General features: G+C 36.3%; 5 protein-coding genes and 1 pseudogene across 5 annotated transcripts; 4 read left to right on the top strand and 2 right to left on the bottom strand.

Moving 5' to 3' along the window:
- Window positions 1-1138: 1138 nt before the first annotated feature.
- On the bottom strand, window positions 1139-5889 carry ZFN3 (zinc finger nuclease 3). Its single transcript, XM_086247924.1, has 7 exons — window positions 5423-5889; window positions 4397-4554; window positions 4120-4182; window positions 3853-3972; window positions 3065-3355; window positions 2324-2632; window positions 1139-1730 (listed from the first exon to the last, which is right to left on the bottom strand). The coding sequence occupies exons 1-7, from the start codon at window positions 5508-5510 to the stop codon at window positions 1449-1451; spliced, it is 1311 nt and encodes a 436-aa protein (XP_086104050.1). The 5' UTR covers window positions 5511-5889; the 3' UTR covers window positions 1139-1448.
- A 3193-nt stretch (window positions 5890-9082) lies between these two features.
- On the top strand, window positions 9083-13106 carry LOC147280634 (GDT1-like protein 4). Its single transcript, XM_086248631.1, has 9 exons — window positions 9083-9444; window positions 9540-9605; window positions 10281-10421; window positions 10697-10795; window positions 10996-11068; window positions 11378-11463; window positions 12201-12284; window positions 12477-12536; window positions 12715-13106. The coding sequence occupies exons 1-9, from the start codon at window positions 9364-9366 to the stop codon at window positions 12901-12903; spliced, it is 879 nt and encodes a 292-aa protein (XP_086104757.1). The 5' UTR covers window positions 9083-9363; the 3' UTR covers window positions 12904-13106.
- A 741-nt stretch (window positions 13107-13847) lies between these two features.
- Window positions 13848-16374, top strand: LOC147280633 (pentatricopeptide repeat-containing protein At5g04780, mitochondrial pseudogene; annotated as a pseudogene).
- A 210-nt stretch (window positions 16375-16584) lies between these two features.
- Window positions 16585-18024, top strand: RIC4 (ROP-interactive CRIB motif-containing protein 4). Its single transcript, XM_086248634.1, has 3 exons — window positions 16585-17096; window positions 17261-17407; window positions 17513-18024. Exons 1-3 carry the CDS (start codon window positions 16967-16969, stop codon window positions 17785-17787), a joined length of 552 nt encoding a protein of 183 aa, XP_086104760.1. The 5' UTR covers window positions 16585-16966; the 3' UTR covers window positions 17788-18024.
- A 140-nt stretch (window positions 18025-18164) lies between these two features.
- Window positions 18165-19251, bottom strand: PSAL (photosystem I subunit l). Its single transcript, XM_086248632.1, has 2 exons — window positions 18956-19251; window positions 18165-18745 (listed from the first exon to the last, which is right to left on the bottom strand). The coding sequence occupies exons 1-2, from the start codon at window positions 19115-19117 to the stop codon at window positions 18254-18256; spliced, it is 654 nt and encodes a 217-aa protein (XP_086104758.1). The 5' UTR covers window positions 19118-19251; the 3' UTR covers window positions 18165-18253.
- Window positions 19252-21069: 1818 nt separating this feature from the next.
- Window positions 21070-23737, top strand: PFA-DSP5 (Phosphotyrosine protein phosphatases superfamily protein). Its single transcript, XM_086248633.1, has 5 exons — window positions 21070-21435; window positions 21971-22064; window positions 22291-22348; window positions 22457-22500; window positions 23193-23737. The coding sequence occupies exons 1-5, from the start codon at window positions 21278-21280 to the stop codon at window positions 23448-23450; spliced, it is 612 nt and encodes a 203-aa protein (XP_086104759.1). The 5' UTR covers window positions 21070-21277; the 3' UTR covers window positions 23451-23737.
- Window positions 23738-23861: the final 124 nt, after the last annotated feature.

Here is a 23861-nt window from a genome sequence, read left to right as displayed (position 1 = left end):
CGTTAAAAGCCCTTTCTCAACAATGTTATGCCCTTGACGGAGGAAAAGTGTAAGAAATGTTTTTTTAATGGGTTTTGTTTTGAGCTCTGCCGCTGTGCTGGTGGTGAGAGAAAAATACAGTACGTGGAGTGGTATTATGTCTACGATTTTGAGCTCTCTTGTAAATTCGGAGGTTTTATGCCACGTGGCAATAAGAGGCTCTGTTGATAGTTGATAGGATTCTCATTTTGCAATGGATCCGAGGTGGGACTGGGAGGGAGGAATGTAACATTTGGAAACTGCAATTTACATTTTTCAATCTTAATAGACCCTTAATTATACGACTATAGAGAGCCTCCATTTGTTTCTGACTTCTTCATAGGTTCTGCCTTTTCCAATATTTTCCATGACCAAGATTAAAAGACTTAACTTGACCCAACAAAAAAAAAAAAAAACTTTAAAGACTAAAAATTGTTCGAGCCATACATTATAATTGACGATGAAAAAAAGAACAAGGACTACAGCCAAAGTGTTCATGGTCACAACACAACAATGAATGTAGTGAAGATAATGACAACAGCGATCCAGGTAATAGCAACAATTGGGGAGAAGGGAGATGGTGGTTGCATATTAGTGTTGTGAGTTTGAGCATTACCCCACCATAACCATTTTTCAATACTTCTTTTTGGTGGTGAACAGTAATTATGGTTGCCTATAGAGAATGTAAAGACTATGAAGAGTAGTGAAAGAAAGTGTTGCGAGAGAGTATACTAATCAAAACCATTCTCTAGACAATGACTTCGTTTCTACACAACAACAATTTGAAAACACATTTCAGAAAATGATTTCCACACAAACAATTTCCACATGATTTCCATGTAGTTCGTTTCTGCATATAATGCAGGAGATAGATACATTTCATAGTATAGTTGTATTCAAACAATTTTCAAGACACTAATGGATTTTTGCAACAAGAACTAACGAGGGCAAAAGACTCCTGAGATGCAAGGTAAAAGTAGTTTTAGTTGTAAGCATAAGAGGATGAACAACAGGGAGGGAAAATGACAATTATATGAGAGCATGGCCATGGAGAGGCCATTCCGAACCTAGGTGACTACAGTGAAGATTCACCAGAAACCAGGATTGAGGCCTTTAGAACTTGCAAAAATAAAATGCTTTACATATAATACTGGGGAAAAAAATAAATCACAAATATCAGAAAATTGGGATTTGGGACAGACAGAATGTTCACATTGGTTTTCCAAATGTGACAGTATTTTCAGATTTTTATACAATGCAGCAATGTGAAATTCAGAAGGTTGAGTCTGTCAGCTGAATGCAATTTCAGGACATAATCAACTTGACATGATTTCTGTAAATCTCCAGCAATTGGAGATGAATTTACAGATAACTCTTGTTTATCCCTCAAAAGATTGTTAATGTAAATGGCTCTCGTTTTCGAGCAGCTTTCAGTCCTCTGTGTCAATATTATCCTCTCCAGAAGGCATCTGCCTGGTCTCTGACATTGAAAGTCTCCTAGGCTTTGCTGATCCTGCTTCAACTAGTCCTTCTGATGACAAATTTAATGAAGTGGTACCCGACGTTGACCCCAACAAACGTCGGACTGGAGCATCAGCCGAAGATGATGCAGAGAGATTATAAGTGAAGATACCCATAGGGTGGTCAAACTTGCAACTTGGACCAAACTTACAGATACCATAACGAGAATAAAAGATGCACAAAGGCTCTCCCTGTTGAAAATTGCACCAGGTTCATCATGTAACATATCTTTAAAGTTAGACTACTTATTGAAAGATATAATACACACATTTTTTTAAAAAAGAATTATATCTCAAGTCAAAAGAATGATAACAAGTTTAAACTTCTAAATTTCGATCTTTTTGTGATAATTGAGCATAAATCAACCATTCAACCACAAGTGCTAAAAATAAAAAGATAAAACCAAGGCTTTTAAATGTTTCAATTAAACAATTTATGACTGTTCTATACGATACTTTTGGGATTAAAATGGGTTAAAAAGCATAAGAAAAAAAATCTTGTTTTCTAAACACTACCCCACTCTTAATCCTCTGTGTTTAAATCAAAGCTTCTACTCTCTCTCATCCAAACTATAGGGGATAACACCTTTTATTTGATAATATTTTAAACAAGCACTTGTTTGTCAGAAAAAAACCTGAAGCATGTACAGAGAATCCAATATCCAATAAGGAAAAAAAAAACATAAAATCAAGAAAAATTCAAAGCAAACAAAGTCAACAAGGAGAAAACCACTTGCAAAGTTTAAGATACTCATAACCAATTTCCAACAGTAAAAGTAACTCACCGGTCTTAAAGGAAGGCCTATTGGACTCAAAACACAGTCTGGAGCAGGAATTAATCTCTCCCTAGGATGATGGAACCTACAAACTGCACCAAACTTACAGTCACCTGTCTTCATGTAAAACTGGCACTCAGGCTGGCCAGGTCTCTCAGGAAATACATTTTCCCTCTGCAATGCATAGAACCCTACAGGGATGGAGCCAGAACGGTATCCGGAATTTTCCGGTTCACCTTGGCGTGAAGTTCCATAGATCTGACTGTTTCCCACTGTTTGCTGCTGGCTCTCTGAAGATGAAATGGAGCCAAGCTGGCCCTGGAAAAATTACCATCGAATAAGCATGTTAATACTTCTCAGGGGTCACAAGTTCCATGGAGCATGTATACTCTCAAACATAAACACAGAGGCTTCTGCATAAAGACTTCTCAAATAGAGTGCAACAATAAAAAATTGCAGACAATTCTAAATTAATTTATTTTTCTTCTCATAAGGTAAATTACCTCATAATGGGCTTACAAAATAAAAATAAAGTAAAGGATTATTTCTTTAATCTTTATCACACCCCTAAATAAGGAATCTCTCTCTGTCTCTCTCTCATACACACACACACATATAGCTCTGAGTTTAAATCAATTCAAAGACAAACAAAAACTAATTTATTTGCTTCCATTGGCACCCTAACATGCTATCATAAAGTAAAACAAGTGCATCATAGCATTTTGCACTAAAGGGTACAACAAAGCTTACACTGTATGCGCCCCATCCTGGAACTGATACCACTCCCTGAGGAACAATCAGAGGAGCATAACTTGATGGACCTTGCCAGCGTGGACTGGGAATAAAAGATGCCCTTGACCAATTTGTAATTCCTCCCGGATACGACTGCTGACCAGGAGTAGTTGGAGATTGGACAGTAGGATATGCAGGAGAACCACGCAATGAAACCATCATATTACTAGGTTGTGGATGGTGGAATTTACAAGTGCCTCCAAACTTGCATTGTCCAGTTCGTAAATAATAAGCACATTCGACCTCATTCTGCATAAAAGAAAGAACGACAAAAGTTAAGAAAAATTATCATTTAATAAGATGCAGACGCACCTACAGAAGAATGATCTCCAAATCAGATAAGCGAGAGACATTTTCAGCTCTACAACATGCCTAAGAAAATGAAAATGTGCATCATATAAGAAAATAAGAAAATGTGCATCATATGTTCAAAAGTACAGGTAATATAGACACAGCATGGCCTCCATACATCACAACACAGATGCTTTAAATTCGATTATAGAGAATGAAGGGGGAACCCTTAGTAATAAATTCAAATATAATAATGATTTTTTTTTTAAGAAGCATATTTATGAGTCATACATCAGTCTATTTTTAGTTCCCTATCTGTCCATATGCCACAAATAACCTAATTAAGTAGTAAACATTCAAGTAAAGCAAAGAACAAAAAGAGATGGAAATGGAAAAGACCAATTTGGGACTTGTGTCAAACTCATAATGAGTGAGAGGAAAACAGAAAATCGAACCGGTCGAAGTGGATAGCCTAAGATATTTAAGGCAACTCTTCCAGCGATCCCTGCCTTTTCTCTAGGATGATGAAACTTGCATGTCGCTCCAAACTTGCAAGTTCCTGTCTTCAGGTAGTACTGGAGGGCAGTTCAACCAATATTATTAGTATGTCAAACCCAAAATTTACAAGAAATGAGAAAATAAAGATTCCATCACACAAGGCTCAATAGGATTTAAAAATACATTACTATGTCACAACAACAAACTTCCACACAAACACATGCCTGACATTCAGGTTGTCCAATTCTTTCTGGGAACTCTCCCTTCATCCTTGCAGTGGCAATAGCCTGGTAACAAATAGAACCTTGTTATATATATAATTTCAATTGACAACTTATGAAAGTATCCCCAAGTTTCCAGAGAAAAAGATTCTAAATAAGATACAGTAGTACATGAACTACACTCTCTCCCTTAAACAAAGTAGCAATACAAGTTGGACATATCAAATATCACATTGACCCTAAGTTCATAAAAGTTTGTCCAAACACAGTGCTACTATACCAGCTTCCGGTTAGGAGGATGATTAAAGCGACATGTTGCCCCAAATCTACAAAGGCCTGTTCTGATGTAATAAGAACAATCTGGCTCTCCAGTCCGCTCAGGATAGGGTCCAGGTTCCATTGTTTCACTTGATCTCAAATTCATTTGCCACATTGCATCTGAAATAACATTATATGAGTAAGTTTATTCATTGTATCATACAACGTTATCAAAAATCAAATAAAAGATATATTTTCAAGAGCTCATTTCCTCCACATTCTATTCCTAGTCACTTACCTTAAAATACAACTAAGTAAAGAAATTGTGCCTTGAACCTGTACTTAAATTCACTGCTTGCAGCTTAAAAAACCTTGCCAAAGCCTATATATTCAGGAAATGCAACGACAGAGATTATCTAAAAAGCTTAAAAGGAAAAAAGATTTATTCAGGCGGCATTTTATATTCTTTCTCTTATTCCTCTTAAGATACGAATGGCACAGAATTGCTTTTGTCATCTAAATTGCTTTTGTGATCACGATCCTTGTAATCCCTCTCTTTAATCTTTGTCCTATAAACTTACCATATATGAATTACACGCAACAGCTGAACCTTCCATTATTGACTACTCCAAATTCTATACATAGCAAGCAAGAGGACCATAGAAACACTCAAAACACGGAAGCAGCATAACCGCATAACAAAAAAATCGAAATCAAATAAAAATAACTACATTTGAGAATCAATTGGGAAACAAAATAAAAAGTTGAAAATGGAAAGAAAATGGTTTTGGTGACAGATCAAAAGAGTAGCAAGCAAATTCAAGTGCTGGGAATCGAAGTTGACAAAATTGAATGAGATTGGAAGCATTGATCATAACTGAATTGTGTAAAGGGAAGGGCAAAAGGGACAATTCACATGAAGGAGGCGGCCATGATGATTGAGAAACAGGAAAACAATGCCAACAAGAAAAACAGAAACAGAGAAAACAATGAGAAACAGAGAAAATGTGTATAACTGTATATGTATTGTATATAAGAGTGAAGAGACCTTGGGTCAAGGAGGGTGACAGTGAGGGAGCGTCGGTCACGGGCGGAGCAGCAACACGGGACATGGGAATTCCGGCATCGAAGTCCATGCGGCTCCAGTCGCCAGCCAGTCAGTCAGTCACCACCACCACGCCGTCACTCTAGCAAGCCTCGCCGGAATTCCCATACATTCATTCACTCACCCTCCCCACCACACCCACACACGCACCCAACACCTACCTGTCACTCTAGCCAAATCCCCTCCTCAACGATCCAACACAATTTCACTATCTAAATCAAACCGAACCAGACCAAACGAAAACAGAGCCCAACAAGAATAACAGTTTTTAGAGAGAGAAAAAGTTGTTTGGGAGTTTTGATGAGAGGAGCAAAAGGAGAGAGAGCGAGCGCTGTGTTCTCCTCTCCACAAATGAGGAGAGGAATAAAAACCAACCATCTCTCAACCAGACAGCTTTTTCACCCGCGTTTTGGAAATAAACGGACCAACCCACAATCTCCACCTCGCGACTGCCTAATTTCCTCTACTCGCTCTCACTGCTCCTTACCTTTTCACTTTGCTTATTGCCTCTTTAGCTTTTATGCTCGACGTCAATGCCTAAACTATTTCTTATTCGACACGTGCTCGCCATTTACCGCGAGTGCTTCCTGTTTTCCAGGGTGCGAGTAGGATCTTTACCAAACCGGATACCAGAAACTCGGGCCGCTTCGTATAACCGCTTTTACTATTTCCAGCTTATTTCTTTGTAATTTCCAATATCTTCTTTCTCTCTTTTTTTAGTTTTAAATTCTGTGCTTTTATTGGTGTCCCTATATTTTGTTACTATGGATTTCATTCAAAACAAGAAAAAAGATTATCGGGAGGTTTTACACTTTTACTTTTACTTGCGGAAATAGCAAATAAGGACGTCGCAATTTACATATAAATTCCAATTTTCAGAGATATATTAAGAAGAATAGTTGAAAATTCTTTTCTTTTAATAATAAAAGAAAAGGTATATAATATAAAATAACCAATGCATCCATAGTTGACGCAAGAGTGATGAGTGCGTGAGTTTATTTTACACAAAATAAATAATCATGATAAGATGGGCCCTTCTGTTGATATTTTGATGAAAAAAGTAAGAATAAGTTTAGAGGAAAAACAGGATCTAAAGGCTAAAAATAGTAGTGAAAAAATAGTAGTGAAAAGGAATATTATTTAGTGTAGGCTCTAATAAACTACTTACCATTATATGAAAACTCAAATTATGGCTCTTCCTCTTTGTAAGCATCACAAGCTATATTTACTATTTTCAGGAGTGAATTCTCCTATATTTGATTTTTCATCTCTAAAATTGGATGATATTTGGTCAATTTTAGTGATATATATCTCGAGGATATTAAGAAACCAAAGGACAATTATATATCTTTATTGTTTTCTAATAATTAACTAAAATATAACAAATCTCAAAATAATAAAGGTGAAATAATCAAACTTGAAAAAGGGTTGTCATTTTTTATTATCAAGCTTGGAAAAGAGGGTTGCTTTATGTACTATATTGGTTAGTTCTTCAACTACCAGATCTAGTTGTCAGGGCAGCAAAGCAAAGGAAAATAATTTTTCCAAAGCAAGATGTCCATTTTTCTTGCTTTAGGCATACAATGGAGTTAATTGCTTTTTGGATGTTGTTCTAATTTGTTTTTTACTTCAATTTGGTACTGGGAATTTCTACCTTTAAATTCGTGTTATTAATACACATTAAAGAGAAACAAAATACGTCCACTTGTATACAGATTTGGAATGGGATTGGGAGTAGTAAAAGTTGGAGGGAAATTATCAAAAAATTTGGTGGCAACACGAGGAACCCGTTGGGTAGAGGCCGTTTGAACCGGGGGCTTACTATGATGATTTAAAGGCGCGAGAAGGTCGCACGCATTGTCTTGATTGGGTTGGGCTGGGCCGGGCCCTCATTGGCCTTCCTTTCAGAGAGACAAAAGGAGAGGATTAGAAGGTCTACATGTGGAGGGCTTCCATTTGTCGTTTCACCATGGTTTATATGCAATCACTTGTTTTATAAGTCTCTGTATGTTTTGGAGCTTCTAGGATTTTGGTTGGTTGGTTGTGGACGCTGGCTCAGTTACTCAATTCACTCGTGAGTGGTTGTGTGTGTACGTGTATATTTCAGCCTATAGGATGAGTAATATTATTTGTTAAACAATGTTGCATTTTTATTTCATCACTCTTTCAATTTCCAACAACTAAAGTTACTAAAGGTATCGTGATCTTATTTGTTACATTAATTAACGTCTCAAATTTAAGAAAAATTATATGTTTTTAACAACTAATTTGTTACAATCGCTAGTATTATGGATACATATTGTTGCGTATATCAACAATATTTCACCCAAAAAATAATATAACATTATTAAGTCATGTAATAGTAATTGTCGCATGGACTTGTAACTAGGGGTATTAAAGTTAGAGAAATTTAAAGTGTAGTCTATTTTATGAGGCTTTCTTAGATTAAGACCGATAGTAATTTAGAGTTTTTAATCTAAATCTTTTTATTTTTCTTCTTTGACGGCTTTATGTTAGGTTTTAATTCCGAAATTTTGGAATGCCTACTGTACACCCTAAGAGGAGAAATACCCTTCAAATCAGGGAAGAACTTTATTATGAATTAAAAATATTTTCTTATAAAATAAAATGACTTTATTATGAATTAAATTTATTTTTTTAAAATTAAAGGATTTTATTATAAATTAAAAGGATTTTCTTATAAATTTTAAAACACTCTCGGTCTCCATCTAAAACATGTTTTTTTAAAGTACTCAACCCTAATTATCTCTTAAAGTTAAACCAAAATGGGTGAAATGTTCTTAAGTATGCTCTAAAACCTTTGGGTTAGTAGGGCACGCCACCCTTATGAGTGGGTAGTAAGTCATATATTTTGCTCATTTTGATTTCACATGAGTCATGTGTTTTATGTCCTAACTCTCTCCGTGACTTCGCTAAATCGTTCAAAATATAGTTATTATAAATGTAAACAAGTGCATGCTTTGTATGCAACTTTGATATAGCCATTTCCAATTAGGTGATTGTTTGGTACACAAATGATCATTAGAATGTAACAGTCAATTCTTAAGAAATGCATGTTTATTTTGATTGTTTAGTTATCATATATATTGTGATAACAAAATTTCAATTATGGAACAAATATTCTCAATTATAAGCGAAGAATATCTATTTTGTTTGAACAAATTTAATGGACCCTAGGACTTGAAGTCCATAACACATGTTTTGAGCCCTATATCACATACTTTTGAGGTTACACCATGAGTCTTGAACTTGAGATCCCAAGCAAACCTATACGATATCAATATTGGGTTTAAGCCATGAATTTTGAGTTTCGGACATCAAATTATAAACTATAGACTCGTCTATTGAATTCTATAATCTAAGCATCAACCCCACACCCAATTCCAATTTAGAATAATGGAAGACAAATACAACAAGTTCAACAACAAATGTGTGTGTGTGTTTTTTTTCTGTAGAATGAATTTAATGAAAAATGATTAAGAAAGTGATTATTTGACGCATAAGTTAACGTATTTGAATAATTATTTTGATTTTGCTGTGGTTTGGGTTTCACTGTAGTTACTAGTTGTTTACCTTGGTCAAACCTTTCCCTCTCAGTTTCAACGCACTCTCTTCTCTCCACCATTTTTATATGTGAACCGTTCAGACTCTAGTTTCTAGAGATCTTCGCTAATAGCAAGATCTCTCTCTCTTTCTTAGATCCCAGCAATCTCCTTAGGCAGGCTTTACGTAGGATCTCAGTAAGTAAAGGAGGAGGCTCTCTTTTTAGATACCTTCTCTGTGTGTTTTAGGATTCAGATCCATTTTCCCGAGAAAATCCATCTTTACCAATCAGAATTACAGTCGTTCTAATTCCCGTAGTCATGAGTTATCGCTCAAATCTTAGAACAATTACACTTTCTCTCTCCCTCCTCTTGCTACTCGTCTTCACCGTCTCTGCTCGGGTATCTATATCTATCTCTCTCTGTATACATATTATGTATAAAAAAATATATAATATATATATTTTTTCTAATATACCTTCATTGTGTCAATTTAGGAGTCTGCGGGTGAAACTGAGAGGGGGGAGTCCGGTGGATCCAAAGATCTGGGCCGTCGTAGCAAGGTTTGAGAATCAGCTCACTCTCTCTCTCTCTCTCTCTCTCTCTCTCTCTATATATATATATAAAAGGTATATCTATCTATCTCAGTTTACAATCTGTTTGGTTTCTGAGCAAGGAAGAGAAAGCTTTTGAATCTGTTGGTGATTTTGTTGGTTTGGTATGTGCAAATGATTGTGATTGCGAGCAATTATCACTCATCGGATGCATCATATTTCTATTATCTGATTGTGAGCAATTATATATATATATATATATATATATATTTTGTGGGAATTGAGTGTTGAATTGAATTAAATATTGGTTCGGTGACAACTGACAAGTTACAGTTTGATGCTTCATGAAGTGTTTAAAGTGGGAGTCTAACTTGTATAACATTCAACACAATTTTAATCGAATTAGGTAGTGTTATGTAACATAGGTTTATGCTTTGATTTGATATATGGTTTGATGCTTCAGAAATTTAGGAACAGTAATTTTGGAGTAGGGCTTTGTAGGTCTGAATTTCATTCTTATTTCAATTGAATTTGGTTGGTTTCGTTTACAGTTTGATGCTTTTGGGAGGGTACTTTGATTGGAGTTTTGTAGCCTTTATAACAGTAAATATAAGGTTCAGTACTGTTCTCTTTGGATTTTTTTGTTTTGTTTTAATATTTATATAAATTAATTTCTTTGTACAGATTAATTTAGGCATCCTTGAAGTCAATGCTCTTGGAGACAAGAATGCGGGCGACTCAGTTGTTCTTGGTCTCAACGTGGAGTCTGGTCTTGGAATTTTTGATGCCTTTGTTGCAAGCTTTTCAATGATACTAGTCAGTGAGGTTTGTGTACAAAATTTCTGATACTATTTGCGCCAACTTTACTCTGCAACTTATGGTGGATTTACGAGAGTTTTCACATATTTGTTCAGTTAGTAATTAGTAATCCCATATAGAAAGAATGAAGATTGAAATTTTGGAATCAAGTAATGTGCAGAAAAAAGTGATTAAGTTTGCTTAGTGGTACTTCTTTTTTATAGGTTTTGACTCTATCTGTTTTCGAGACAGAGCTATATTGATTAAACCAATTTTCTTTTAACTGACGAAAATGCTACTAGATTGGAGATGAAACTTTTATAATAGCAGCTCTTATGGCAATGCGTCACCCTCGGTCAATTGTCCTATCTGGTGCACTCTCTGCCTTGGTTGTAATGACGGTAAGTTATCTAAGTTTATGTCTCTATTGTGGCAATAAGTATCATAACTTTTTTCTTTTAACATCCCTGCACTCTTTATGTGGCTCTAATGTGCAATGGGTTTGCATGGTATTGCAACGGAATGGTTTCTGAAACTGCAAAGTTCTATTTCTTATACTTTTGATGTAATCAAGGTTTAAGTTGTTGCACGTGTCAATTAGGTGCTTTCCACTGGACTTGGTCGGATTGTGCCAAATTTGATATCGAGGAAGCATACAAATAGTGCAGCTACAGGTAAAGATGCTCATTCTTTTTCTTACTTAGCCTCTAAGAAATCTTTTGAGACTTAGATTTCCATAACTTCTTTTTGGACTATACATGCAGGATCTTGTTTCAGTTTTCCTCTCTCTCTCTCTCTCTCTTTCAACATGTCAATACATGCCTGGTGTTGTTGAATAATTTTGTTGCCAATATTCTTTCAACATGTTCTCTCCATTTTAATTTAAGGTTAACAAAACCCATGGAAAATCAGAATTGGTCCTACAATGCATGTGTGATTGATTAATGAGGAACTAAAGTATTGTAATTCTGTTTTCTTTGCAGTCCTTTATGCATTCTTTGGAATGCGATTACTTTACATTGCTTGGAGGTCAGATTCAAAATCTTCCCAGAAGAAAGAAATAGAAGAAGTATGTTCTTTTATAGTCAGTCCCAGTTTCTGATTTGTTTATGATATGTTTGCACGTTATTAGCCTTCTAACTGACTAGATACACAAATGGAAAATTAACAGTGCTGGGTACCTGCATTTGTAATTATCCAGTTTTTGGATCCTAAGTATCAATTTTAGTTTGTAAAAAGTAATATAAAGTTAGTGTCAGATAGAAATCTTTTGAGAACTGATGCTTTTGAATGCACATCTGGCATGAGATCTTACATCATCTATCATATCATTAGGCCTTATAATCAAATGGACCTCCCTTCTATATTATGAGGAATATCTTCAGAAACCTCTAAAAAAGTTGTGTCTATAATGTTGTAAGTTGCAAAAGAAGTTTACCTCAACCTTGTAACTGATTAAGGAGGCTGATGAAATTGGGTAAATTGGTCTCTATCTTTGAAACTTATTAGTGTCACTGGGTTTTGTTAGATTAACCATGGAGGTTATCAGATATACCAATTCTCCTTCACCTTGTGTTATTCCCGCTGAGGAATGTGAAAGTACTTGGAGTTTAGGAGAAGTAGGATTCATCTCTTAGAATTCATATTTGTTCTAAATTGACTGTGTGTATTATTCCTGGTATCTGATCACTTTTTGTTTGAAATTGTGTGTTTGGAATATATGAGCTTAGAAATTGAATTTTGTTCTTATACTAGTCAATTTGGTATTTTCAATGTCTAAATTTGTTTGACACTCAATATATCCAGGTAGAAGAGAAACTTGAGTCTGGACAGGGGAAGACATCCTTCCGCCGTTTCTTTTCCAGATTTTGTACACCAATCTTTTTGGAGGTATGATTGTTGCATTGGTACTTGAATTAATGATTTTGTTTGATTCTTTTGTTAATTATGGATTTAGCTCAGACCTTTACTTGTAGCACATATGATCCGTATGTGACTCTATAGCTAGCCATACTGAGACCTTTAGCCGTCATTGTCTTTTGATAACCTTCATAACTAATTACCATGCTTTCTTTTATGCAGGCATTTGTTCTAACATTTTTAGCTGAGTGGGGAGATCGTAGCCAAATAGCAACAATTGCTGTAAGAGAAAATATTCCTCCTGCCCCTTTGTCATAGTTCATTTTATGTTTGTGAAGACTTTTGCCTCTAAAACTGAGGGATGAAATTTTTTGTTGCTTTGTAAATTGTAATTCTAATTGCAATATCATATTAGGCTTTCTCAGTTTGTGTTTAACATCGAATTATTTGGACGATGCAGCTGGCAACCCACAAAAATGCGGTTGGAGTTGCCGTAGGTGCGACATTAGGACATACCATCTGCACCTCTGTGGCTGTGGTGGGAGGGAGCATGTTGGCATCCAAAATCTCTCAACGCACAGTTGCTACAGTTGGAGGCTTGCTCTTCCTATGCTTCTCTTTGTCTTCCTATTTTTATCCTCCTCTATAAGTGTCAACATACCCTAGGCTAACCTGATTCTTTAAGAGCCTACAATGCTCTACACATTTTCTTTTCATGTATTCGGTTTTGTTTTTTGGTACCTTCACAAAGTAGAGTATGTATGCTATTCGTTTATATCAGATCATTCATCTTCTTCGATTGTAAAATGTTAGTATATAGAGATATCAATGCTTCCCTCCCCGCTTCCACTAGCTTTTTGTTTTTCCAATATTAAAATGTTTTTTCTCTGAATTATTTATGGGTTAATTGCTCCATAAATTTTCCGTTAGCTCTCTCTCTCTCTCTCTCTCTCTCTCTCTCTCTCTCTCTCTCTCTCTCTCTCTCTCTCTCTCTCTCTCTCTCTCTCATTGGTCTTTTATAGGATTTGACTCATTAATACGAGAAATGACTGTTAGTCAAATTGATGTTTATCGCCTGCTGCTAACATTTAGGCTAGTCTATAGAAAATTTACTTGACTGATCTCAGAAAAGTGATGTTTTCCACGCGAGGTGTTCTTTGTTATGGCGCATCCAATTAGATGAAAGGTGCTTCATCCTGAACTATTTGAGGTGAAATCGAAGTGGAATGAGTAACGTTATACTGAGTTTGTATGGGTCTTTTTATAGTTTGGTAAAAACCTACGATTCAAAAAAATTTATCTAATTTGTAACTTATTAATTAAAATACATGATAGCCAACTACTTACTCAAAATTATTTGATTATTATATCTTGTCCGAAATACATTATACTTTTCATTGTAGAGTTCTTGGAAGTTGAAAATTTTCACCACAAAAACTTTTGCCTCTCATTCAAGTCCTACCAGCTACCATATAGATATATAGTCAAAACCCACAAGTTGACCCCGAAAAAGTTATTTAATTGCTGCTCCACATCTACAAGATGACCTAATAGCATGTCGAACTCATCATCCCATCCAAATTTGTTGGTAACATGAGATGGAGTTGTCTGAGCACCAGATACATAACCTCTAATTTAATTTTGAAGCATACCCAATTTATCTACTGGGCCACTTATATCACAACCACCAACCAATTTCAGTTTCAAAGATTCCAACAATGTGGGTACCAATCTTGGACAGTGGGTGATTTGCCAAATGAGTCATTGGCTGATACCCTTCATGCCAAATCGGTCAAGAATGGTTCTTTGCAAAATTTGAATGCGAGGAATTATGTCATTAGCTTGTATATGAAATCCAAGAGGTTGGATGATGCGCACAAGTTGTTTGCCGAAGTGCCTGATAGGGATGTCCGGTCATGGACTATACTTATATCGGGGTTTGCTCGAAGTGGATCGAGTAGAATGGTGTTGGAGCTTTTTAAAGAGATGCAAATTGAGCATGTTTGTCCCAACCAATTTACATTATCAAGCGTCTTAAAGAGTTGTTCTAGTTTAAGCGATTTTCGGATGGGTAAAGGAATTCATGGATGGATATTAAGAAATGGGATTGACTTGGATCCGGTGTTAGAGAACTCTATGCTTGATGTTTATGTAAAATGTGGCACCTTTGATTACGCAGAAAGGTTATTTGAAATGATGAAACAGAGAGACACAGTTACTTGGAATATAATGATGGGTGCATATATGCATATTGGGGATATGGAGAAGGCTCTTCATTTGTTCAGAAGATTGCCCTTCAAAGATGTTGCTAGTTGGAATACAATCATATATGGGCTGATGCGAAATGGGTATGAAAGATATGCATTGGAGCTACTTTACGAGATGGTGGAAAATGGTTCTCCATTTGTTGAAGTAACTTTCTCTGTAGCTTTGGTTTTGGCTTCATCCTTATTTTCTGTGGAACTAGGGAGACAAATTCATGGCTGTCTAGTAAGGTTTGGTATTCAAATTGATGGGTTTCTTCGGACTTCATTAATAGATATGTATTGCAAATGTGGGAAAATGGAAAAGGCATCCCTAATATTCAAAAGCATGCCTTTGAGAACTTCAAATTCTAACTTCTCTTGTGATGAGACAAAGACAGAAATTGTGTCTTGGAGTTCAATGGTTACTGGGTATGTTCGTAATGGTGAGTATGAATATGCTTTGCTAACTTTTCGTTCTATGGTTCGTGAACAGATTATGGTGGATAGATTTTCTGTAACAAGTATTGTTTCTGCATGTGCTAACGTTGGGATTTTGCTTCTCGGTCAACACATCCATGCTCACATTCAGAAGATTGGATACAAACTAGATGTTCACTTGGGTTCCTCATATATTGATATGTATGCTAAATGCGGGAGCCTAAATGATGCTTGGTTGATTTTTAAACAAACTATTGATCTGAATGTTGTTCTGTGGACTTCAATGATTTCTGCTTGTGCTTTACATGGGCAAGGGAGGGAGGCTGTTCGGCTTTTCGAACTCATGATAAAAGAGCAAATTAAACCAAATGAGGTTTCTTTTGTGGTGGTTTTAAATGCATGCAGCCACGCAGGGCTCGTTGAAGAAGGCTGCAAATATTTCAGCTTGATGAAAGAAGTTTATGGCATCAAGCCCGGAGCTGAACACTTCACTTGTATGGTTGATCTTTATGGTCGAGCAGGTCGCTTGGATGAGACTAAGGAGTTCATTCATGAAAATGGTATCTCTCACTTGAGTTCAGTTTGGAAGTCATTTCTATCTTCTTGCCGGCTTCATAAAAATTTAGAGCTGGGAAAGTGGGCTTCTGAAACACTACTTCAACTTGAACCATCTGATGAGGGACCTTATGTTTTGCTGTCAAACATGTGTGCTGGGAATCATAGATGGGAAGAAGCAGCTGAAATGAGGAGCTTGATGCAACAGAGAGGAATAAACAAAGTCCCTGGTCAATCTTGGATCCAATTGAAGAATCAAGTCCATTCTTTCATCATGGGAGATAGGTCCCATCCACATTCCACAGAGATATATTCGTACTTGGATGAACTGATTGGAAGACTGAAGGAAATTGGGTATTCATCAGATGCGAAACTGGTGATGCAGGACGTAGAAGAAGAACAAGGAGAAGTACTTATTGGTTATCACAGTGAAAAACTTGCAATTGCTTATGGCATCGTTAGCACAAGTACTACTTCTGGGGTACCAATTCGGATAATGAAGAACCTTAGAGTGTGTACTGATTGCCATAACTTTATTAAATATACTTCTCAGCTTTTAGATAGGGAAATAATTGTGAGAGATATTCATAGATTCCATCATTTTAAGCATGGTCGCTGCTCCTGTGGAGATTATTGGTGAAGGTCTAATTAATACAGATTGAGTTTGCTAATCTCAGTGTCATCTTGAATGAGCCTCTTATCGAATGGAGCTCCAATGAACCTCAGAGTTTGTTGAGTCCTATGAGGTCATTCATTTTATTTGTCTTTTGTGGTTGGTAATACAACCGTAGCTTTCTTCTTCTTTTTTAGCCAGAACCGTAGCTTTCTTCACTTCTTCCCCAACGACTTTGTTTTTCTATTCTTACAATCAATCATACATGCCCTGCTTCTAAGAAATACCCCAATTGGTCTTCCTGGCCATGAGCTTGATTGTAACCAAGAAAGATGGCTTCGTATACACTACTTGAAGGTAGAGTCCAAATTAAGTAAACAAACAAAAAAAGAGAAAAGGAAATAAGATAAAAAGAGATGTGGGAATTTGGTGGCTTATTCTGTAAGAGAGGTAAGTGAAGTGGAGAACCCAACGCACTGCTGAGATTTGAACTTAAAATTAAATTGGTTTATCCTATGTGTCCAAGTTTGTATGTGGGTTGGGAATGGGGTGTTATTAGGTTAAACTTCACAATCGAACCTTCTTAATGTTGATTCCACGTCCAAACATACCCATCACTTGGGTTTTGCAAACACTGATTTGTTTATTTCTCTCCATCTCTACCTAACAGACTTGCATATGTAACTTGACTTTTTTATACGTAAAATTATTGTAACTTGATAATAAAGCCAGTGCATACTATTATAACAAACCATTTCCACTCTCAAGTTGCATTTCCTCAACCACCAATTTTTATTCTCCACATTTATCTCTGTCTTTCTTTCTTTCTTTCATCTCTCGCTTGTGCTGTTGATGGAAAAATGAGAGAACGAATGGAAAGACTTGTTCTTCTTCCTTTCACAATTGGTTGTGTTTCTGAATCAAGTGTTGCTGTTGGTGTACAGCCGCCCAGGAGATCAAAATCAGATACAAATAACCCATCTTCAATAAGTCTCTCTCTCTCTCTCTCTCTCTCTCTCTCTCTCTCTCTCTCTCTTTCACAAACACACACACACACATTCACACACTCACACACAAACAAGTAAACAACTCACATGCAGCCCTTCAATTTTAATTATCTATAGCTTATCTGTTTTTTAATGATTTTTCTGAAGGAACTAAAGAAGTAGAAGAGGATGAAGATAGCTTATCAAGCGAAAGCATGAAGAACTCATTTAGATCCCTGGCTCTTCCAAAACCAAACATAGCTACTGGTATTCATAGGCTCTTCAAGGGTTTCAAGATTTTCTCTCAATTATTTGGTAAGTCTCACTCTCAACACTCAACAGATGGGTGATTTAGTTAACATTTGCTTAATGTTATCTATTGTCTATATTTACTCTTGTGCCCATTTCCTTGACATATAGTGTACAAGGATGATGAAATGGAAGAAGTACTGGAAATGGAAATAGGGTGTCCTACAGATGTGAAGCATGTGACACACATAGGTTGGGATGGTGCCGCTTCTGCCGCTTCTGCAACAACCGACCCCATTAGGGGTTGGGACAATCTCATATCTCCTGATTTGCTCTCCGTTTCCCCTGTTTCTTGGAGGCAACAATTTGAACTCTCCATGCCTTCACAAGCTGATCATCATCAAGATCATGCAGTAGAACCTCTTGTTAACGCCTCCTCTTCTTAAGTATTTGTCCAAAGAGATTGGTGGAGAAGTGATTGATAATGATGTGATTATATTTAAGACTCTAAAAATCATTGCCAAATCCAAATTAGGATTCTCTATCTCCCCTATGTGCATTTCCATTATGGTTTTTTGAAGCTTAAATGCTGTAATGACTGATGACTATATATATTGCTTTGTAATTATATGGCATCTCATATACATATACATATTTGGGATTTGATACAATCATCAATTGATGTACATTTGACTGTAATAATCAACATTAATGGGGCTTTCAAGGAATCATATTCCTTGATCATTAGGCCATTCAGATATATATAAATTGTTGTTTTATCTTAGCCAGGCAACTAAAATGGTAATTAAGTTGAACAAAGTGGTAAACATAAAACATATGATTTTCACAAACAATAGCATACATTACAGTCAATATTACAGGTTGAAGAAAAAGCAAGACAGAACCAAATATCTACTTGACGTAGTAAGGAAGGTTTAGGACATAGAGGAGGAAGAAGGCCCAAGTGACACCTGAAATGCCTCCAAAGAAGAAGCCACCGGTGAATTTTGCCCATCCATCGGCCGTTTGAAGCTGGTCGGGCTCCTTTTTCCGGCCAGTCAAGGTCAATGAGGGAGCTGTGGATGGCTCTCCTTCCTTGAATGATGCAATTCCATACATTGTCAAGCAAAGGCTTAAGATAACAACAAGACCAGCAGCAGCCAAGGACCCAGCTCCCCCAGCATAGGGTGTGTTCCTCAATGGGCCGGTCTTCACGAATGGGCCTACCAGTAGAAACCCATGGGCCAGGCCCACCTCAACACCCCTCAGAAGTGGGCTCACTGCTGTTCTGTAGGCTGGGAGGTTGGACAGGTACCAAGCAATCAATGGGCTTGATGTTACTGGAGTCTCCAGGCTTCCAATGAAGGGATCACCATTGATGGGCTGAACCACTTGGAAAGTAGGCTGCAACAACAAACCATAAGAACAATATCAAATGACCCCTTTGAATACATGATATATATACACATGTGCTCATACCTAAAATACACACAAACATACACATGTGCATTCATGCATATGTATAGAAATGTATATGTAGAAGTATGCTTACACACATACTGTCATACATAATGTGTTCATATCATATATACAGAGGGGAAATTAGAAAGGTACCTTTTCAGATTGGACGGCTTTGATGGTGAAGGAAGAGAGTCTCTTAGAAGGCAAAAGCCTCAGTGGAGAGGAAGAGAGGCCTTTGGGTGCAACCAAAGCTCTAGAGATTGGAGAGGTGAAGTTGGACTTGAGCTGGCTGGCCATTGGTGAAGCAGTGGCCATGACTGTGCTTTGATTCCAAGGCAAACAATTAATTGTAAAGAAAGAGTGGCAGAGCAGAGAGTGAAGAAGTCAGATATTATGATATTAGAGAATCAGAGATGCTCCTCTAATATTTTGCATAGTAAGCAAGTGTGCAAGAGGTTGTGGCCATCAGCGACCCCTCTGATTTCATTGGATGAAGTATTACTAAAACCTTATCCCTTATCCAACTATATTTTATGTGGTTGGACATGGAAATTGAAAATGGGTTGGATCATTTTGGGGTCAAAATTGGTTGGACTGGCATGGCTATGGACTTTTTTGTATTGGGTTAGAATTGGACTGGCTAGTAGGTTTGGTTGAATGGGTTACCAGCAATAGCAATTTGGGCCTGACCCCACAGACTTTCAGCAACCTACAAACGCACCCTATGACCTATGTAGTTCTCTGACTCTCGAGAAGCTTACCTCTAGGCTCTAGCACAGCCACAGCCAAGACCAACTTGGTCAAAGCTGAGGGCATGGAGAACACCACCAGGCACCAGGTAAAGAATGGATCAACAAGGCCCACAACACAAGCTATTTGACTTTTGAATTTGATTAACCATCGTTTTTTTCATTACAATTAGAAGCAAACCAGAAAAAGTCCGAGTATAATATGAGAAGAAGATACTAATCAACCAACTTCGAAGCAAAAAAAGATAAAGTTCCAATCAACATACTTGAATGTGCGTTGACAAGTCATGCATGGTTTGAATCAAACCCATTAGTTGGTTATATAGCTTTTTCTCATGTGAATTTTATACTTCTTTTTAACAAATATTGATAAACAAAGTTAATGGCTATAGTATTACTCAGTAATTGACATCTCTAGGCTATTTAGGAAGTTACTATCAAGTCTCTTCTCGCTTTAGATGGAATATATCATTGGCTTCAATATGGTTTTATAAAACAAAAGAAAGGTGTACGTAGCAGAGTAGCAGTCACAATTTTCTTTTGTATTAGTTAAAAGAGCAGTCACCTATTCTCTGCTCCAAACCAAATTCAAAAGCAGCCATAGTGAGCTCATATTATTGATACTCCCACTAAAGCATAAATGCTGATGCAGAGATCCAATGAATCTAAAAGAAGAGGACACAAGGCTTGCCCTTTTTAATATGGAATATTTTCCTTTTTGACTCAGACAAAATAATGCATACACATGTGAAAACTTGGAGAAGAAGGATCAAATAGACTGAGTTCAACCTTATCCTAACACACTTGGGAATTGGGATTCCTTGTAGATTATATTCCTTTACCATCAATTTTGTCATGATAGTCCAAATTTAGTTCATATGTGGACAAAAATATGTAATGCTCAAACTGTTTCTGTTAGTTCTCTACAACCCTAAAAGACCCTAAATTTAATTTTCTAAGGGTTAGAGGTTCCTAAGTTAATTTAAGTTATTAGTTCTATTTTTTGTAATAATTTTAGTTTTTAGTTTGAGGAGTTACCACAAAAAAAATAAAATGATTTTAATTGGTTGTCAGTATAGTTTATTTGGTTGCCAAAAACAAATTTCCTCTAAACCCTGAGAATCCTAAACTCAATGAATGGTGGATTTTGAATTACACCAAGGCTCATAACCCACACTACCTATTTAAGTTTTATCTGTTTCACTTGCTCTAGAAATTTCTGTTGAATTTTTTGATTAGAAATTTTACATTTTAGCCAAAAAAAGAGTAACAAAAAATCTCCCAAATTATGAGTTCACTAAAAACGGAAAAACCAAAATTGAAAAATAAAAAATTAGAAAGAGAAAATTTTTAAAAAGGGTAGGGTCTTGAAAATTTGTTTATATAAATAATAAAGATTAATTAGATAAAAAATGTGCGAAAATGAGAAGACAAGTCCACAGGAACCTCGGACTCTTTCAAGAAAGTTGTAATCGAAATCCAGCTCAAGAACCCATTCAATCACTTTCACTTTTTCCTTCTCCTTTTTTATAACAAACACCGATTTTGACATTACTAACCCCTTCAACGCCGTCGTTTGGGTTCGTCTCTGTCTCGCTCTCGCTCTCGCTTTCTTCTCTCTTTCCTTAAAACCATGAGCTCATCTTCCTCGTAGCATTTGGATTCTGTGCGTGGGTTTATATCAATATATAAATACGAGAAGAGAGGAACCAAGAGAGGGACGGATATGGAGGAACAGAAGAAGCACAAGATGATCGACTACGACGACGACGTTTTAGAGCCGCCGACCAATTTCTCGATGGTGGAGGACGGCATTTTCAGATCTGGTTTCCCGCAACCATCCAATTTCCCTTTCCTTCAATCTCTCAGTCTCCGATCCATCATGTAAGTCCTTATCTATTATTTCTATATATATATACATACATATATTTATATATATATGTATATATATGTAATAGTGTGGTTGGGTGAAGGTGGCATTTTGAGGTTCTTGGTTGCTGAGAAAACTGAGAAAGAAAGGAAAGATAAGAGAAGGAGTCCTTTTTAATTAGTATGGTTAAGTTTTAGTGTTAAGTAAGCTTTTGTGGATCAAAGGATTTGATTAACGTATCTAATTCTTTCACGAATTTGTTTAATGTGTCTCTTTTGGAGACCGTTTGGTTGCCGAGAAAGTTGAGGGAAAGAAAAGCAAGAAAGTGATTAAGAGTTGTCTTTAGAGGGAAAGTTAGAATTGGCTTCATCTGAAGACTTGTCAAAAAGAAAGAAAAATGATTTTTTTTATTATTATTTTCTTTTTTCAAAATGTTTTGAATTTTCCTGGTAACCGAACAGAGAATCGTGACTTGGTGTTTGATTTTCTTTTATGTGCTTTAATGGGAATGTGGACGTTTATTGTGATTGATTGTGGGATTTGGAACAGATATCTGTGTCCTGAGCCCTACCCAGAGGAGAATTTGGAGTTTCTTCGCTCTCAAAACATTCAGCTCTTTCAATTTGGGATTGAAGGGACCAAGGTACGATCTTTCTCTTTTTGCTTTTCTTTGCTAAAAATTTTCTGTTCACTTCTTTTTGTGGGATTCATATGTGCTATTTGCTATTAATAAATGCCTAAGTGCGTGCATGCGTGTAAGTATCCGTATACAGTTTTATGCATTCATTGAAATGGGAGCGATGGCATTGATGGAATATGGACTCTTTTGTATATAGTGTTGATAATTTTATGAACATTTGTATATGCAGGAGCCTTCTATATCTATTCCTAAGGATACTATCTTGGAGGCTCTGAAAATCTTAATTGGTAATGGACTGATATGACAGTTCATTTCATTTTTAACTTTAGTTTGTATTTGTTTTCAAGTATTTCTCTTGCTTATTGTTTCTAACATTAACTCTTTTGTGTTTCTAGATGTGAGAAATCATCCAGTTTTGATCCATTGCAAGCGTGGAAAGGTAAATCTTTAAATTCTTTACTTCTGTGAATGGTATCCAGTCTGTTGGTAACATTATCAGCCAACTAATTTAATTGTAATAGCATTTTAACATTCCCATATGTTTGACTTTTTTAAAGAGAACTTCTTCAGAACTCATTCTAGCATCTGTTTCATTGTAGTTTTCTGAGGAACAGAAATTACTGTACCTTACCGGTCCATATGATTTGATGATTTTATTTTCTAGAGTGATTAGGATTTTCTTTATTCAACCAATGTAAACAGTTCATCATTTGGACCATTGACCCTTGTTAATATTACAGTAGTATGGCCTAAGAAAGTTATCTTCAACTTGTAAAGATTTAGTTGCTTTCATTTCCTGAAACAGACCCTTGTTAATAAGCTTTGATGCGGGCTCTGCTGTTTAACATGCCGACAAATTGAAACTGAATTTCATACTTTTAACTATATGACACACTTGTTATCAGTGAGAGTTAGGTACTTAAAAGGGATTTTTCTTTTCTTAGCAAATATTTTCTCCATGCTTCTAGATATTAGCTAGAAATCATTTGTGAATGGGCTGAAAACACTAACCTGCTCGTATTTTCTACAACCTCGTATAACAACACATCATGTTTGTAGTAGTTCATCTTAGGACCTCCTTGAATTTCAAGCTGATATGTACCTTCACTGTTTGCAATTTTATTCTTACAGCATCGGACAGGTTGTCTTGTTGGTTGCTTGCGAAAATTTCAGAATTGGTGTTTGTCTTCTGTGTTTGAGGAGTACCAGCGATTTGCTGGCCTGAAGTCTAGGACAACTGATTTGAGATTTATAGAGGGATTTGATACATTGCGCCTGAGGCAGTGCCTTTACAGCATTATCTACCAGTATCAAGGTTATGGTTCCAACAAGAGGCGGTTGTTGTACAGAGAAGACAATTTACAGAAGCCCCAAACCATGAAAGTTTAACATAGAACTCGGAATCCCCCTTTTTTTTTTTTTTTTTTTTTTTCAGGTTTTGCTTGCTACTAGTCACTTAGATCTCTATTTGTTGAGTATAATGTCTGCCCATAGTTATCCTTGCCTTGCACACAGCTCCTGGTAAAAACACCCATTTCACAGTTTTTTCCTTCATTCATAATATGATGCCAATTGGTACAGACTACAGACCAATTTTTCTCTGTAGTTTCGTAATGGCCTGTACAATGACAGTATTAGCTTTCTCTCTCCACTTATAAAGACCAGTGTTTTTTATATTTTTTTTTTTCTACCTTCTGATCAATAGACCGATCACATGAGAGGTCGTGTAATTTAATTTGGCCGTCTCATAATTCAACACAAACTTGTGTTTGGCTACAGCAGATATTCTTTTGAATTAAA

This window comes from Dryas octopetala, chromosome 6, assembly GCF_963921425.1.
Source record: "Dryas octopetala chromosome 6, drDryOcto1.1, whole genome shotgun sequence".
Classification (NCBI taxonomy): Eukaryota; Viridiplantae; Streptophyta; class Magnoliopsida; order Rosales; family Rosaceae; genus Dryas; species Dryas octopetala.
Note: the sequence above shows the minus strand (reverse complement) of the source record. Positions and strands in the feature narration are given on the sequence as shown.